The sequence below is a fragment of the Urocampus carinirostris genome, chromosome 17, assembly GCF_059441175.1.
Source record: "Urocampus carinirostris isolate Australia breed hairy pipefish chromosome 17, RoL_Ucar_1.0, whole genome shotgun sequence".
Lineage (NCBI taxonomy): Eukaryota > Metazoa > Chordata > Actinopteri > Syngnathiformes > Syngnathidae > Urocampus > Urocampus carinirostris.
In genome coordinates, this window is record NC_142365.1 from 34,557,703 (window position 1) to 34,576,826 (window position 19,124).

A 19,124-nucleotide genomic window follows, 5' to 3' on the forward strand; every position below is an offset into this window, starting at 1 on the left:
CTGCAGCCCGCGAGCCATTTGTGGCCTTCAATGTTATAGTTTGCGGCCTGACATAATATGAAAGCCTAATGGCAACATGGCGGTGCGTCTACTAGACGCTGCGGCTCGAGCTCCAGTTCGTCTTTTGTTTTTCAGTGTCCCCTGATCCCTCTTATTTTATTTTACCTACGACTCCCTTTGCAATTAAAATAACATCCACTACATCCCGAGGGATATACAGAGACCACCGGATCTCCCTGGAAGATTGCCGCCTGCCGAAAATGACAACGACGGAGGAAAGGCTGAGCTAAGCTAAGAAGGCGACCACACAGACTTTCAGCGCTCCCAACCAACGCCAGATGCATCTGTCCACAATGAGTGAATTGAGCTGCATATCGCCACCAACAACGCCCGGAATTGGAGGACTTTCTTGGCCAACACGGAGTCCTGGCTTTCCCGACGCCGCATTACATGGCTTTCCCGACGCCGCATTACATCACCGGGTCGAACGAGACGAAGACTCCGGTAAAAACAGGGGATGGAGACTACGCGCTACAATAATAGCGGAACCATTGATACACAATGCTCACTCGATATGGAGTTCTAGCTATGTACCGGGAGAGTTAACTGTGGTCTTTGTGTTTGCTGTATAAGTTCCACCGCTAACAGTTTCACCAGATGCTAACGTTAGCATAGCGCTATATCTCCTTTCGCTGCTAAATATCAGCTTGCACTACCCCAACGGAGCTTTATCGTCGACGGCGACTTTAATCGGGAATGTTTAATGACTGTACTCCCAATATTTCAATTGTGGACTCGCAAATCTACTAATTGTGGACTGAGCAATTCGGAAAAACGCTGGACTGTGTCATGTAAGATCAAACATTTGGTCCGGGAACTCTGTTTGACCCTCACAACATGCCCCCCCCCCCCCCCCTCTGAAGCGCGCGCCAAGGACAACAAAGGCATCTAGTACTTTGTTCCTTTGTTCTTTGTTTGGAGCCGTCCAATTTCGTTGTCACAGCATATCCCATGTTGTACAATGACAATAAAGGCATATTCTATTCTATTCTATTCTATTCTAATGTAAGAGAGGCCTGCGCAATTTTGGAATGGATGTTTCATCTGTGCCAACTATTTAGGCTGCACTTAAAATGTACTTACTAATGCAGTGTTTTTCAACCTTTTTGGAGCCAAAGCACATTTATTTAATTAAGGAAAATCCCATGCAAAAGTAAACCCAACTGAAAGATAGCTTACGCTAGATACATCAAAGCGACGCTGCCACGAGCGGCTGCCTTTTCCAGCAGCTGCCCTATTGTTTTATTGTCTGCTCCTATCTTCGGTGTTTTTTCTTCCCGTTTTGACAACTACACTATGGATTACTTCTATCCTATGGGACATGGGTTTTAGCGCACAAAAAATGCGTGTATTCAAGGAATTTCAACTCCTTGCCCTGAAGAATTCTCGTGCCGGCGTGATGAAGGGGCCTATCGTGGAAGGAGAGCCGGAGCTAGCGAAGCAGCTAGCGGCGGTATAAGTCTTCGGTACCATCCGTAATCATGGTAAATGCGAACTCACGACCAAATAAGATCACCGAGTGCGGGTGGAAAACATCGAAGCGCACAGGGAGCGCAGTTGCTGTGTTTTTCGGAAACGTGGCTCACGTTTAGCATTCCGGACGCTAACGTGTAGCCACCTGGAGCTACCCGGAGCAATCCGGCTTCAACGCCGCTAAACAGAGACACGAAAGCCGGGGGGAATCGGGGAGGAGGCGGACTTGCTAACACGAGGTGGTGTATCCCTGGATTTTCACAAAGAAAAGTTTTCCATCTGCCGCAGGAATGTCGAACTTTTGGACTGGCGTGACGTCATCCACTCCGCTACAAGCACCCCTAGGGCATCATGTTCATCTGTTAATAAACAACGGGGTAGACTGCTGGAAGTGTGAATTTCCCTACGGGGATGAATAAAGTATCTATCTATCTATCTATCTATCTAGACCGCACAGGCACACAAATTGAATAATTTCACACAGCACAGTCTGCAAATGATTTCTGAAAACACTGCACAAATATTTGAGATCAATGTACAGTATGTCCGCCCTGCAAACTGAATGCCTAACTACTTCCCGGTTAGTTCCCCGCAGTGCGTAACCATTGCAAACTCAAAGTTTCAACAAATCGTCTGATTCAAATGTTTGTTTGTTTTTTTTTGCTAAACGATCGCAAAATATTCCAATCAAATTGAAATGCGGAACGAGAAGCTGCTTGAGTGTGGAAGAAAATAATCACTGCTGTTCAACTGTACCTTAAACGACATTGGATGCATTTTACATTTATCCTTTGGTTGGTTCCTGTCCTTGAAAGCCCGATGCGGCCCAACATCATTCAGACCCTAGTTCCAGCAGCCCCCTAGTAAATTGAGTTTGAGATCCCTACTCTAAATATTCTCACAGATATAATCGAACACAGTACATACAGGTACATAATGGTAGGGCATTATTTGAAAGTTATTGGAAAGATATGTTATCATAATATAGTATTCAAATAATACTAATCAACAACTTTGCAATCCATGCAGCATAATTGTGATACAGCATGAACACACAACAACGATGTGTAGATTGTTTAAGTATTGCTACCCTTGCTTTTTAGGATCTATTCGTCAACTGTTTATTTTAAGCGTGGAAAATTAGCACCTTTCTAAAATAATTGGTTTTGGTCTCCATAATATTGTTCAATTTTGCGTACCCAAGGGGAGGACCTGATGGTGGCTCTGGTCTGTCTCTTTGTTTATGGTTGCTCTTTTTGTTGTCTTTTTGTAACCTGGTAATAACAGTAACAACATACTGAGTAGTACAAATGATGTAAATTGTTCTTGTAGAAATTGATATTAAACTGGAAACCCTTTGTGTTAATTAGTAACAAAAAGTAGTTTGACGCTTGAAATAGTTTGGAGATCCCTGGTCTCAATATTCTTTTTTCATATAATATTCAAAATACCCCCATTTGAAAGCATCTTGTGTGTCTCTAGATCTTGGAGAGACTAAATAGGATGTGCGGCAGTGGTGTGTGGAAAAAGCAACAGAGATTGCTAAAAAACATGGGAGCTCATAAAGTCATGTTGGACCTGTTGCAGGTCTCCTACGACCAGGTAAGAGTAAAGGGATCAAAAAAATATTGCTATTTTTATTGTAATACGCAGCTCTATATCCTTATTCTATTTCAGGGGTGTCAAACTCATTTGCGCTTGGGGGCCAAATTGTTGAAAGGAAAAAAAAGCTCATAGGAGGGCTGGACTAGTGGATTAAGAAAAAGAAATAGCACAAGATAAGAGAGAAAGAGTGAACGACAGAAAGAGAGAACAAATGAGATAATGAGCAAGAGAAAGAGAGATAGAGAATGAGCAAGAGAGAGAGAGAGAAAATGGGAGAGAGAAAAAGAGAAAGGAAGAAAGAGTAAAAGACAGATAACAAGTGAAAGAAATATAAAAAAAAAAGAAAGGGGGGTAAAGAGAAAGAGAAAGGAAGATGAAAAAAGAAAGAGAAAGAGAGAAGAAAAATAGCATATGAGAGAAAGAGAGAAAGAATGACAAAGATAAAGAGAGAAAGAGAATGATAAATAGAGAAGGGAGAAAGAGAAAAAATAGAAAGCAAGAGAAATAAACATGAAAGAGAAAGAGTCCTAACTAAAGAAAAAGATAGGAAGGAAGAAAGAAGAAAGAGAAAGCAAGAGAATGAAAGATAGAGAGAACAAAGAAGAAAGATAGAGATCATGATAAATAGAAACACGGTGAGTGTGAAAAAGAGAGAAAGAGTGAAAGAAAGAGAATAGAGAACAAACAAGAGAAAGAGAGGGAGAATGAGCAAGAGAGTTAGAGGGATTTGGAGATAAAAAGAGAAAGAAATAAAGTGAAAAAGAAAAAGCAAGAGAAAGAAAAATTAAAGGAAATAAAAAGAGAGAGGGCGATGCCAAACAAGAGAAAGAGGATAAGAAGGAGACAGAAAAAGAGAAAGCAAAATAGAGAAAACACGAAAGTAAGAAAAGTAAAGATAAAAAGAAAGAAAGATAATTACCAAGAGAAAGATAGAGAGAACAAGAATAAGGGAGAAAGACAAAGAGAAAGAAAGATAAAAAGAAAGAGATAGAGAGGCAAATAGAGATTTAGAAAGAGATTAAAAAAGAGCAAGAGAAAGAAACAGAAAGAAAACTAAAGAAAAAAGCGAGAGAGAGAGTGAGTGAGAGAGAAGAAAGGCAAAAAAGGTGGAAGAGAGAGACAGAGTGAGTGAGAGAGACAAAACGAGAAACAGAAGGAGACACAGAGAAACAAGAGAAAGAGAGAGAGAAACACATAAAGCTAAGAAAGAATGTAAAAAAATTAACAAATCAATTGCAAATTCATTTTTGCATTATTCAGTGGCTCCCAGTGGCAAAATAACGTGCTTAAAGAAAAACAGATATTTTGTGTACTTACGGGTTTGACATAACATGAGTCCCACCTAGGGGTGCTGAAATTATTGCCTAACATCTTCCTGCTAGGGCAGCACGGCGGCGGAGTGGTTAGCGCGTGTGCGGCACAGTTCTAAGGTCTTGGGAACCTCCTGTGTGGGTTCAAATCCAGCTACCGGACTTACTGTGCGGAGTTTGTATGTTCTCCCCGTGCTTGCGTGGGTTTCCTCCGGGCACTCCGGTTTCCTCCTGCATTCCAAAGACATGCACTTCAGGTGGATTTGCCGGTCCAAATTGTCCCTAGGTGTGAATTGGCGAACAAGTTGTCTGTCCCTGTGTGCCCTGCGATTGGTTGGCAACCAGTTCAGGGTGTCCCCTGCCCACTGCCCGACGATTGCTGGGATGGGCTCCAGCACCTCCGCGACCCTACTGAGGATAGGCGGTGCAGCTAATGAGATGGGATGAGATCTTGCTGCTATGGGTACCCCTAAACATTTTTCTGAAGGTATATCAAAGCGTTTTAAAAGTGGCTATTTGAAGACGACCAGGTTACAGCCTTTAAACATATGCAACCATCTATTTTACTATTTTAAGACACTGTGGAAAAGTTGTAAATGTTTGACTTGTTTCTCTAGAAGTCAATCCATGATTGGCGCATAATAATGGGGCGTATTAATGGATCACGATAGGCTTTGCGCATGTTTACTCTGGTTTGAATGCACACAGTAAATACATATTTACTTTGGGAATTTCATTGGCCGACCAATGTGTCAATCATCATTTGATCTGGTCATTACTGGCTGATGATAATAAGAGCCAAAGTTATGTGTGTATTTTTTTAATACCGGCAGTAATAGGCTATTGTAGGATAAGGGCCATGAAAAAAAGCTGTCATTTGTAATGAATTGACCTTTTTTGTTTTTACTTTATTTTGTTTAAATAGTCATTAATGACATAGTCAAGAAGCTTTGATGAAAAAACAGATGTATTTGGTTTTTGTATACATTTAAAATGCTAAATGGGTCTTTGGCGACTCTAAGACAAGAGGAGGCAATAAAGGCAATTTGATAAATTTTGTACAAAAAAAGTCTCATTACATACCCTAAACATTGTTCTTTTCTTCTTCTTTTGCTCTGTAGAACGACACCAGGATGAAAGCAATAATCAGAAACACTCACCTGTTCTTGCAGAAATTCTGCCTGGGCAACCAGGAAAATCAGGCTCTACTGCACAAGAACCTCAGCCTCTTTCTTAATCCAGGGGTGGGTACCCCCAAGTCCAGTTTCCTTTCAACATAGCCCCTTATGTAAAGTTACTTTACAGTAAGATTTGTATTACATTCATGAGGCAGTTGCACTTGAAAGTGTGGAATATTTGTAGGCCCCTCTTTTCTGTAGAAATACTACAAATTAAAAGTACAGTATTACTATAAAAAATCTCCAGAAATACTACAAAAATCACACTGCAGAAATACTACAAAAACACAACAAAAATTCATCCAGAGTAATACCACAAAAATACAGCTGCGAAGGGTCATTACTGAGTTGAGTTGTTCACAGCAGAGTTTGCCTCATTTACAGATCAATGGTGAAACTATGTGATAGTCCTTTGTGATTTAGGGCACGGGTATCTTGTAAGCATTCGACTTCGATCTGCAATTCCTTTTTTGGGGGTCATTTGTTTTAGTTTTTGATGTGAAGTTTGTTGCAACACATGAAGGAAAAAAACATGTGAAAAATAACATATTACAAAAGACATTATAAATACAGGTACATTTAAAGGAAAATTAAATCAGATTTGCCTTTGGTGTGGTGTGTTGTATTTTTTCTTTTCGGAATGAAGATAACAACTTATAATCTGTCCCTGTTTTGAAGCACAAAATTTGATATTTAGTTTTGTAGTAATTTTGCAGTGAATTTTTAGTATTTGTGTAGAATTTTGCCAACTGAATGTTAGTCGCTACAACGGGTCAGGTGTATCGACATTTCGTTTTGTGTACATTGTTACAAAGAATGACAATACAAAGGAAATTATTATTATTATTATTATTATTATTAATGCATGTATCAACACTACACCAGCCACATATCATTTGAACAACCCTGAGTTAGAACCCGAACAAACGGTGGACCCAAACGTGTAACGTTTTCACACGAGCTTTATTTCAAGGAAACGGGGAACACAAACGCTAGCAATTCGGCGATTGCTGGGCAGAGAAAGTGAGACAGAGAAGTCAGGCGCGTGGAAAGCAGGAAGCCAGGGACAGACAGGATCGATACCAGATACAGGATACATGAGCAGATACCGGAAAGGATAGACGGGATCGATACCTGATACAGGATGCACGAGCAGATACCTGACGGGACAGACAGGATCGGTACCGGGTACTGAATACATGAGCAGGATACCGGACAGACGGGATCTATACCGGATGCAGGATGCACGAGCAAGATACCGGACAGGACGGGACAGATGGGGTCGATACTGGATACAGGATGCACGAGCAAGATTCCGGAGAGGACGAGAAAAAAGGGATCGAGACCGGATACAGGGTGCACAAGCAAGATACTGGACACGACAGGACAGACGGGGTCGATACCGGATACAGTATGCACGAGCAAGATACCGGACAGGACGGGACAGATGAGGTCGATACCGGATACAAGATGCACGAGCAAGATTCCGGAGAGGACGTGAAAAACAGGATCGAGACCGGATACAGGGTGCACAAGCAAGATACTGGACACGACAGCACAGACGGGGTCGATACCAGATACAGGATGCACGAGCAAGATACCGGACAGGACGGGAAAGATGGGGTCGATACCGGATATAGGATGCACGAGCAAGATTCCAGAGAGGACGAGAAAAACAGGATCGAGACCGGATACAGGGTGCACAAGCAAGATACCGGACACGACAGGACAGAAGGGATCGATACCGGATACTGGATACACGAGCTGGATACCGGACAGGACGGGACTGATGGGATTGATACTGGATACAGGAGGCACGAGCCAGATACTGGACAGGACGGGATAGCGGGATCTATACCGGATACTGGATACAACAGAATGATACCGGACAGGACGGGACAGACGGGATTGATACCGGATACTGGATATACGAGCAGGATACCGGACAGAGTCAAAATGCATGCCTTGCAAGTGCAAAGGTTCGTTGACGGACTGACCAGGAGTGAATGAGAGCACTGAGTTAAAATAGAAGGGGAGCCAATCAGGCAATGAGCAGCAGCTGGCGCCAAACGAGTGGGCAGAGGTGAGGGTAATGGGCAATCGTGACACCCCGCCTTGCCCTATTCACAGAACAATGGTGGCAAAATGGAATTTTGGCCTCTTGGCTGTCCGCTGATCATTCTGGAGGGGTAAGAAAAATCAGGTGACTTCAGGTGTTAAGGCCACATTGATGTTGGGTATTTTACAGGGATTTTGGACCACTCCAAATGAGCGTTGATAATAATGTTTACATGACAATTGACGAACGAATAACCCCAATCAGAAATTATGAAGTAGGAGCGTCTCATTGTGCAAATAGACATCATTTCTACATTTAACTTTTTGGATAAAGAAAATATTTTGTACTGCTGCTGCTTTTGTACTGATTTTATTTATTTATTTTTTTTGCTGTGCCTAAAAAATAATGGTGTATTCATGTATTTATGTCTCGAGTGACCGAGCAGTGTGTGTGTTTTTTTTTCTGTACAAATGCGCAGTATATTCAATAAAAGGTGCATTTTTCATTGTACCGAATATTCTTATGCTTATTGTCATTTTCTCTCATAGTAGCAAACACATTTCCGCGTTTGTCATCAACACTAAACGAATAAATAATCCATTGATACCCGTGCAAATGTTATTTGATCCGAGGCAGACTCTTAACTTTGAAAAATAAAAATCTCTAGAGTCATGGAGAATTATTTAGCTTGCACAGTCACTGTTACTATACGTTTGTCGTTAAATGTCTAAGACCAACTCCATTTCCTCTAGTTGCTAGAGGCTGAGACTGTGCAGCATATCTTTAACAACAACTACCAGCTATGCACTGAGATATCAGACAGCGTCCTGCAGCACTTTATCCACTGTCTGGCCACACACGGACGCCACGTGCACTACCTCAACTTCCTGCACACCATCATTAAGGCTGAGGGCAAGTACGTCAAAAAGTGCCAGGATATGGTCATGACCGAGGTGAGGGTGAAGCTGATTGTTTTCTGGGATAGACAAAGCTTTTTGCGTGACCCATCGCCTGTCCCAACAGCTAACCAATGCCGGCGACGATGTAGTTGTATTCTACAATGATAAAGCCTCCTTCAATGTTATGATCCAGCTGATGGCAGAAAGCAGGGACGGCATTACTGAAAACAGTCCGCTCAGGTAAATGTTGCAGCCGTTAAAATCATCCATGTGAAAAAAAGGCTTTAATATGGCACCGCTGTTTGAAGGTACCATATCTCATTAGTGGAGTTGTTGGCAGCGTGCGCTGAGGGCAAGAACGTCTACACAGAGATCAAGTGCACATCGCTACTGCCACTAGAGGACGTCATCCGTGTTGTGACTCATGAAGACTGCATCACAGAGGTTGACCATTTGTGTATGCTTGCCCGCGTGTGACTGTGTGTGCGATTGCTTTTCTAAAAAATGTAGTTAACCCCTTAACGTTCCAAGAGACCGCCAAAAACTATAAAGTTATTGTAGCTCACCAATTACGTCCCTTAGCAGTCATCAAAGTTGAACGTAGGGAAACATGGAGTCATTACTTTTAGGACCGTCCAGTAAAATGTTTACTTCAAAACACACAATAATGTCGTCATATAAAAAAAAATATCCCCTGATCTTGTTGAAATTGTTCCTATCCCTCTAAAAGTCCCCTTGAAAAATAAACGGACTTAGGGTTTCAGATAGCGATCTAATTTGACAAGGTACCCAATAAGGCTTCAAGCTATTGTCTCACCTGTTTTCCAGCTAAGATACATTTGATTGCAAATAAAAACCTAAACAAAAAAACAGGCGAGAATTAAAACCTTCTATTTCTGTGTGTTCTAATTAAGATTACTCAATGTTAATAGCGCATTCAATGATTACTTCAGTTTGGAACAAAACTTCAGAGTGTTACCTTTCAAACAAAACCCAAACTGTCCATATTCTCCAAATCGTTCAAGAACAACATTCAATTTACAATGGGTACGTCTTGGAATGGGCTTTTAGGAAAAGTTTACAGTAATGTTAAGGGTTTAAGTATTGTTAAGGATAAAACCACATTACTAATGTATCATTTACTAAATTGTTCGAATAAGTTATCTGACTCCATTAAACAAACACAAACTTCATTCTCCTAACAATGCCTGCTCTTTTCTTAATAGGAAAATGAACAAAGATAGCCGGCATTTTCCGTCTCCTCTCTTCCGTCTTCTGTCCACGTCTTTTCTAAAGCCGGTGCGTCGGCCACCCCCCATGGGGCGTGCTGACTCCTCCCATTGGCGTCCTGATTCCTCGCCTGGGCGTACTGACTCCTCCCCTGGGGGGGGTCAGGTGCCAGCTTCACCAACTTCTCGCCAAAAGGCGTCGCGGATGTTTTGTCCTTGTGCGTCTGGCCTTCTCCCGTCAGCAATCACAGGAATTCTGTTATCAAAAGACGTCTGATGCATTTCAGACAACTGACTGTTTTTCGTCAAGGTACCTTCTAATGTACCTTGACGAAAAACAGTCAGTGAATCTCTCTACTGCATCAAATTGAGTACATGTACTTATTTTGTAGTTAATTTTATAATATCCGTTATAGACAAATGTATAGAATCTTTCAGTATTAACACTCATGCAAATGGTATGGACTTACCATAAATTCGTAGAGGCACTGAGGAAAACTGCAAGCTCTTTTTTTACAAAACGCATGTGCTCTGAACACAAAACGCTGCAGTGACATCTGGAAACATTTACCACACCTTTTCACGGGAGGTTTAACAGTACTTTTTTCAATATTTACAACATACTCATAATATTTCGAGTTTTTTTACACATAGTCCTCAATAAATTCATCCTAATTAACAGCAGTGGAAGTTTTCTTTCAAAAATGTGACATTTCTCTTTCTTCATCATCTATGTCATTCTCAGGACGCTCAAGCTTCTTTTAATCCTCGAGAAACTATAACTTTCGATTGTAATTTTTCCATGTCAACACACAAAAACCCGTCTGTGTTGCAATCTGGCACTATTATATGTCAAGATGGCGGCGCGTTGTGCAAACGCTGCGGCTCGGGCTCCAGTTCGTCTTTTGTTTTTCAGTGTCCCCTGATCCCTCATACTTTCCCTTCGACTCCTTTCGCATATACAATATACAACAAACTCACCTGGTCCGTAAACACTGCATCACTGGTTAAGAGGGCACAGCAGCGCCTGTACTTCCTGCGGAGGATGAGGAGAGCCCACCTGCCCCCACCCTCCCTCATTACATTCTACAGGGGCACCATAGAGAGTATCCTGACCAGCTGTATCTCTGTGTGGTGTGGAGGCTGCAGCGCTACCGACTGGGGTAGTGTGAGGAGGGTAACGAGGACAGCAGAGAAAATAATCGGGACTACACTTCCCTCCATTCAGGACATTGGCCAGAAGCACTGCCTATCCCATGCTAAAAACATTACCGGGGACCCCTCTCACCCCCATCATGGACTGTTCACTCTGCTAGCCTCTGGGAAGAGGTACTGCAGTGTGCGGTGCAGGACCACCAGGCTCCGCAATAGTCTAGTCCCCCTGGCCATTAGACTGTTAAATGGTCAATCTAACATATAGTTAACTTAAATCTAAACGGCTGCTAATCTGACTTTTGCACTACTGGCAGTTTTTTTTTATAGCTTGCCACTCCTTGCACATTGCTCTCTGCACTATTGTAATTACAGCGTTATTGTTACAGTGTTAATGTTACTGTGTACCTGACTTGTTAACCTGACTGCCCATTTTGCACATCTGGTTAGCTACTCTTCTTGCACTATCGGCACTATGGTAAAATACTATACGTAGCCAAAATACAATACAACATTATTTATATCTGTACATTCAAGGAAACTGTGGGGGTCAGATGCATCGACATTTCGTTCTGTATACACGTGTACTAGAATGACAATAAAGTAGATCTGAATCTGAATCTGAATCTGAATAATATCCACTACATCCCGAGGGATATACAGAGACCACCGGATCTCCCTGGATGATCTGCCTGCCTGCCGACAACGCCGGAGCAAAAGGAAAAGGCTGACAGTCGGGTCTGAGCTAAGAAGGCGACCACACAGACCAGCGCTCCCAAGCATGTTCAACCAACGCCAGATCCATCGTCCACAATGAGTGAATTTGAGCTGCGGATCGCCACCAATAACGTCCGGAATTAGAGTATTTTTTCCCGACGCCGCATTACATCACCGGCTCGAACGAGACGAAGACTCCGGTAAAAACAGGGGTTGGAGACTACGCGCTACAATAACATCCGAACCATTGACACACACTGCTCACTCGATATGGAGTTTCTAGCAGTATCGTGCAGACCCTTCTATGTACCGGGAGAGTTAACTGTGGTCTTTGTGTTTGCTGTTTACTTTACACTGCTAACCGTTTTACCGATGCTAACATTAGCATAGCGCTAAATCTCCTGTCCGCTGCTATCAATAAACAGCAGCTTGCACACCCCAACGGAGCTTTATCGTCGACGGCGACTTTAATCGGGCATGTTTATGGACTGTACTCCCAAATCCATTCAATTGTGGACTGAGCAATTCGGAAAAATCACTGGACTATGTGTAATGTAAGATCAAACATCAGACATTCCGGTTGTATCCAGCAACTCGGTTTGTCCCTCACCCCCCTCATCAACTCTGTTTGTCCCTCACCCCCCTCATTTTCCCCCGAACGCCAAGTAGTACGTGGTGTATGCTGGGATTTATTTACCGGCGTTTCATTGGGTAACCAATGTGTCAATTATCATTTGAATCGATCACTATTGGCTAACGTTATTCGGAGGTCAAGGGGCGGATCCTTTTTATCATTTACAGGCTGGCATTGGCTTGAATGGCAAAACAAAGCCTGCAATTGGCCGAAAAAGATGTGTCAATCATCAGTTGAATTGATCACTATTGGCTAAAGTTATTTGGAGGTCAAGGGGCGGATCCTTTTTATCATTTACAGGCTGGCATTGGCTTAAACGGCGAAACAAAGCCTGAAATTGGCCGAAAAAGATGAATGTGTATAACACGTGGCTGACGGCATAGAGAAAGCATTTTTTTCTTTTCTGTATTTGTAAATATTTTATTCTCCTGGATTTACTACCCTCACGGATATAAGAGGACATTGGCTGCACATTATTATGAACACAACGACTTCGGTGAGCTACTCCGAGTTTTATATTGTCCCTGTATCTTGTTTCAGACTGAACTCGATGTTTCTGTGATAAGCGGTGCAGATAATGGATGGAATGGAGTGTCTACTTTTAAATTAAACTCAATTCCAAGTGTTTATTGTCATATGCACAGTAAAGTTGCGAGCGAAAAAGAAAATAGATACTAAGGAATGGTTGGCATTTCTTGAATCCCAAGACTTTAACCTTCCGAATGATGGAACGATTCATTTGAGTGACATCGTATGGACACCGCATCCGCACGTGTTCTCGACACGTATTTGCGTCCTTGCAAGCTTTCGGAATGTTAAGGGGGTAATAAGTTTGACTGAACTATCTGACTGTTTTGTCGACGTTCCCATTGTAGCGCCTTATAATCCGGTGCGTCTTATGTATGTCAAAAATAGGACCAAAAACTATTTTTTCGGGGTGCGCCCTATAACCCGGTGCGCTTTATAATGCGGAAAATACGGTACAAGTTTGTCTTTGTAATCGTCATCTTGAATGGTCAAATGATGCTAAAACATGTGACGTAGACAACTCTGAGCAGAACTGAAAATTGTGTCAGGTGTTCAGGGGCATGTAGCCATTAGCGTTCAGTAGCAAAAATCTTCAACGTCAAATTCTTAATGCGGTGGGCGCAAGGTGTGTGCCTGGCTTTAGAAGTACCTAAATATGTTTCCCAGCCATCTTGCTTCAGCTCACTTTCATTTGTAGGAATGCCTGGTAATGTAACAGCGGATTAGCAGAAGAAAGGTTGACAGGCGCTGGAGCAACAGCAAAAGGTTTGAACTCAGGCTGGGGCGATGCAACAAAAAGTCCACCAAATGGGTGTGTCTCATAATCAAGAAGGGCACTCAGAGGGAGAGTTTTTGGTTTATAGAATTTGAAAAGGAACAAAAGTGCATGTGGAGCACTTCCAAAAATAGATGTGCAAGCTTGCTGTGCATTCAGACAGACGAAAAAGTTAGTCTCACTCATTTGTTTCTTCCCTCTTTGACGCTGGTCCCTGGCGATTGCTAGGGAAGGGCTTTTCAGAAAGTGTATTCAACAATTAAAAATCACAAAAATACACCATTGTCACGTCCAACCAATCATGTTGCAGTTTTCCACCGTCTAGGGCAATTCTGCTTTTGTAACCTGGGATGTGTTAAAAAAAAAATGGTTTAAGACGTAGACATTCCAACCTCAGACCCCTGTATTTGGTCGGAAATAAAATACAGTGGAACCTCGGTTTTCAAACGCCTCTCAGTTCGAACAAATCGGAGTCCGACCAAAAATTTTGAGGAATTCTTGCTTTGCTGTTCGGTCAAAAAATTGGAGTTCGAACGGTAACGCGTGAGTGCGTACGCTAGGGTGCGATGCTGAGCGGCGTACGGGTGTAGATTGCTCTTTTCGTGACCAACTGTTATCGCGTGCGGACGTGCTTCGTTTTGCTTTCGCTTTTAATATAGGTGTACGAAGTGTTTTAGCCCCTAATTATGCCTTTGAAGAAAGTCAGTGCAAGCAGCAAAGTTGCTACAGATGAAAAAAGAAAAGTAGTGCGTACAACTATTGCATTTAAGAAAGAAATAATAGCAAAATATAAAGGTAAGAAATCCTATTCATAATTATTTTCTTTATTTTTATTTTTATTTTTACACGTTCATGTTAGCGTAATCTTTCGTACGATAACGCAAACGTACGATTAGCCTGGGACAGCTTTATGTTTACGTTAAACATTCAAGGTACACATTCAGGGTGTTGGAACGGAGCACAACATTCAGGGAGTTGGAACGCAGCCCCCTTTCCAATGAACCGCTCGCAACTTGTTGTGGAGACCCGGGTGCTAAATGACTTTTAAACGACCTGATTTTTTTATTTTTAAACGTTCATGTTGGCATAACCTTCCGTACTGAAGATTACGATAACGCGAACGTACGATTAGCCTGGGTTAGCTTTATGTTTACGTTAAATATTCAAGGTAAACATTCAGGGTGTTGGAACGGATTAAAACGATTTACATTATTTTTAATGGGAAAAATTATTTCGGTGATCGAACAAATCGGATCTCGAACAGGGTTCTGGAACGGATTATGGTTGAGAACCGAGGTTCCACTCTAGAGGCTGAGAGGAGCAGTTCAGTTGGGAACTTTTTTTTACAAAGTTATAACATAAAATAAAACACAGTCAATCTAGGCCACTTGATCAGGAGGGCGTTCTCCCACCAAACGGCATCGAAAAAGATCTCTCCCCTGTCTTACAGAAAAAAGCGTGGATTTGACATAATAGAAATTGAAACTTGCATTGCCTGTGATTTTCAAGGGAAGGGACACCTTTACAAGAAGGCTTTGTTCAGACTGGATCAAAATCAATTTTGCAGGTGTTCTGATAAAGTATGATAAGACTCAAGGGCACTTGGAAATATTATTGGAAAAGTACCTAATTAGTGGAAACCTTAAAATATCAAATTAAAACAGAAAGTATACTTTATTCAATCACGTAGACAAACACAAGGTGCATTTTTAACGACCAAATGAATAATGTGATTATCAAAGTATGGTGATGATTAAATACTAAAAGTTATATAGTTGGATGACTCATGCAATAGTGAAAACATACTCAGTGACACATTTTAATAATCCGTCAGTCTTTAACTCATGTTGGACCTTCTTATCGAGAGTTTTTTCTCCCTGTCCTTTTTACAAGTTCAAATTTAATTGATGCCTTCTCTCCTTGTTTTAAATGTCTTTTAAACTTTAAAATCATAAGTAGTTCATGCGTGTTCAATAAATCATTAATACTGAGAAGTGTTTCCATCACTGGCAACTTCTGTGACATATCTGCACATAGTCTGTAGTCTGTATTCACACCTTATTTTTTAGTTATGTGATTCCTCTCGTGTATGGTCATTTTTCTCAGGTAAAAATTGCTTATGTCAACTTTGTCAATCATTGCTATGTGGACACGGAGGTGGAGATGAAGGAGATCTATACGTCCAACCACATCTGGAAGCTCTTTGAAGACTTCACAGTTGACATGGCACAAGTGAGCCTAAGCACTCTTTTGTATTACTTTTATACCTGTCAACCAGTATGGGTTTAGCGATACAAGATACAAATTTTATGCATTTAAAGACTTGTTAAAGAATATCGGCAAGGAAAAACACATATTTGCCAATTATAGGTGCCAGCTGGTATGCACCAAATATTAAGACACTGCTAACAAAGTAGTTTGCTCTGATAGTTTCCTTTCTGTAGCATTTTTGTTGCAATTTAGTGATGGGTTCTTGGCAAACAAAAAGGCTCTAAGAACATTTAGAGCCACTGCTGATCAAGCGGCATACATAGAATACCCAAAGTGCAGGCAAGTGACTTTATTAGTTTCACCATTGACCTGCAAATGGGGCAAACTCTGGTGTCAACAACACAACTGAAAATAATGTTTAGTGGGGGACGTAACCAGCCCGTATTTTTGTTATTGTAGTTTTATTTTTGTGTATTTTGTATTTCAGCTGTCTTGTTTTTTGGGGGGATTTCTGTATTATTTTTGCTGTATTTTTATTTTGCAGTATTCTCGTGTGTTTTTCATTGTAGTATTTCCATAGGATATTTTTTTAGTAAATCTGTCGTACTTTTGTAGTTCTATGTCAGAACCAGAACAGATACAGGACCCAATCAACCAACAGGACAAGAATAAATGGAAAACAAAACTGGAACCCAAAATCGAACAGTACAAAAATAACTGGGAACAATACGGGACTGCAGATATCACAGGAAAACAGAACAGAACCCACGTCTTGTGGGGCAGAAGTTCGTTGACGCGCTGACACTGAAGCAAGAGCGCTGCGCTTTATATACACAGAAAGTCAATCTCTCAACGAGCCGCAGCTGCGCCACACGGACGGGGCCAATTGGGCACCATGGCAACCGTGACACAGATGGGCGAGGCCAATTGGACACCATGGCAACTGTGACACACAGGCGTAGCCAATTGAGTGCCATGGCAACCATGATACACACGGGGAAAGGGGGGGTAATTGGACACCATTCAATTTTCTGGAACAGCAGCTTAAGGACAGTGACGTCACTTGACAGCTCTCCCCAATCCGCGCTGGTGTGAGCGTTTTCTGGGTCCATTATGTGGTCAGCCCTACTGTCAGAACCAGAACCAGAACAGATACAGGACCCATTTATGGGAAATGGGGTGTCATGCACGTTAGGAAGCCGCTCCGGCGTGGAAGGACAGGACGCTAGAGACAGACGAGATTGATAACGAATGAGGGTAACGAAAATAAACAGGAGAAACCAGACTGGAACCAAAACTGGAGAAACTAACCAACAGGACAAGAATAAACGGAAAACAAAACTGGAACCCGAAATCAAACAGTACAAAAATAGCCGGGAACAATACCGAACTGCAGATATCACAGGAAAACAGGACAGGACCCATGTCTTGTGGGGCAGAAGTTCGTTGACAGGCTGACACTGAAGCAAGAAAGCGCTGAGCTTTATATACACAGAAAGTCAATCTCTCAACGAGCCCCAGCTGCGCCATACGGGCAGGGCCAATTGGGCACCATGGCAACCGTGACACACACACAGGCGGGGCCAATAAAACACCATGGCAACCGTGACACACACTGGCGCGGCCAAGTGGGCGCCATGGCAACCATGACATTCTACTGATGTTGTACTTTTGTAGTATTTCTGTCGTAATATTTCTGTAGCAGTATTTTTCTGGTATTTCTGTCATAATATTTATGGAGCAGTATTTTTGCATTATAGTATTATGGTAGCGGTACTTTTAGTAGTATTTCTGTAGATGTATTAGATGCATTTCTATACTATTATCTCTGTAGTATTTATTGATTTTTTTTAAATTGCTGTATTTGATTTTCCGTAGTACTTCTGTTGTAATATTTCTGTAATAGTATTATTGTATCATAGAATTACTGTAGTGGTATTTTTGTAGTATTTCTATGGTTTGTATTTCTTATCAGAATGAAGACAAAATATGATATGGAGATCAATACGGAGAATCAAAAAGAACGGTATGTAAAAACAAAGAGTCAAAGCAGGGTTTATGTCTACGTTCGTTAAATTAAATTTAAGATATGTTTTTATTCTATAGTTCATTGAACTGCATAGTTAATATTTTTATTTTATATTTTTACTTTGTTTTGCAATAAAACAAAACAAAAAAACCCTACATATGGCCATGGAGCCTTGGAGGTTGACAGGTATGTACTTTTCAACCTGTTTTTGTTGAAGGTGTGCATCCTTTGGTAGGTGTGTAACAAGCGTGAGAAACATTTCTCTGATCCTATCCTGGAGAACTATATCATCAATGTGGTCTTTGACACCATCACTGCCTTCTTTAGCTCCCCCTTTTCTGAAAACAGCACCTCACTTAAGGTCAGTTTTATCTTAGCGGCGTTTCTACGTCATTCTAAGTTTAAACTCAACTTCATTTTTTTTCAAGAGTCATCACACCATTGTAACGCAGCTGCTGCAGTCATCTGTGCGCCTACTAGACTGTCCTTGGTTGCAACAGCAGCACCGAAGCCAGGTGGAAAACTGCATCAAGACTCTTGCAATAACAGGTGACCCATGGTCAATTTCTCTATGAGGCCTCTCAGAAGTAAAACACCAATCTATTACACTATAGGAGGAATTAGTGAAAAAAAACAAAAAACAACACTTGGGAACGCATACTTATTAGATGAGCAGCATATTTTTAGAATGTAAGGAATGGGTGTAACAAGCCCGTTTTTGGGGGTCCTCAAGCATCCCCAAATTTAACCCAAGTAAGAACTAGTACAATAAATAATAAACACTGTCTCTTTTATGTAAGTGCAGCCCACACAAAATATGGATTTATTTATTTTTTATTTAATTATTTTCATTGTAATTCCTCATGTTTTTCATGTTGATTCAATTTTGTGTAACAAATCTTAAAAAGGACATATCAGAGCCATTTTGGTGTAAAACCCCATTTACATTAACCTCACCCAGACCCTAGCCCCAGCGGCCCCAAGTAAATGAGTTTTAGACCCCTGTGCTAAAGGCACTCGCTTTTTCTTTCCACAAATCTATTTTGAAACGGAATTAGAAATGATTCGCTAATAGAACTACAGTGGGACCTCGCCACTTCGCGGTTCACGGTTCGCGGGTTCAGAGCTTCGCTGGTCTAAAAAATAATAATAATAAAATAAAATAATTATTTTTATTTTTATTTAATTTTTTTAAGCATTTTTGAAGGGGCGTCGCTACTTCGCAGATTTTCACTTTTCGCGGGTGGTTTTGGTCCCCATTAACC

At 41.5% G+C, this 19,124-nt stretch overlaps 1 protein-coding gene across 1 annotated transcript in view; it reads left to right on the plus strand.

Moving 5' to 3' along the window:
* itpr3 (inositol 1,4,5-trisphosphate receptor, type 3) overlaps positions 1–19,124 on the plus strand; it is a 307,422-nt gene that overhangs the window by 175,374 nt on the left and 112,924 nt on the right. The window contains exons 29-36 of the mRNA XM_088320630.1: positions 3,016–3,135; positions 5,570–5,692; positions 8,438–8,638; positions 8,709–8,824; positions 8,893–9,028; positions 15,726–15,851; positions 18,095–18,220; positions 18,288–18,408. Of these exons, the coding sequence (XP_088176756.1) occupies positions 3,016–3,135; positions 5,570–5,692; positions 8,438–8,638; positions 8,709–8,824; positions 8,893–9,028; positions 15,726–15,851; positions 18,095–18,220; positions 18,288–18,408 (1,069 nt within the window). The remainder of the gene's footprint in view (positions 1–3,015; positions 3,136–5,569; positions 5,693–8,437; positions 8,639–8,708; positions 8,825–8,892; positions 9,029–15,725; positions 15,852–18,094; positions 18,221–18,287; positions 18,409–19,124) is intronic.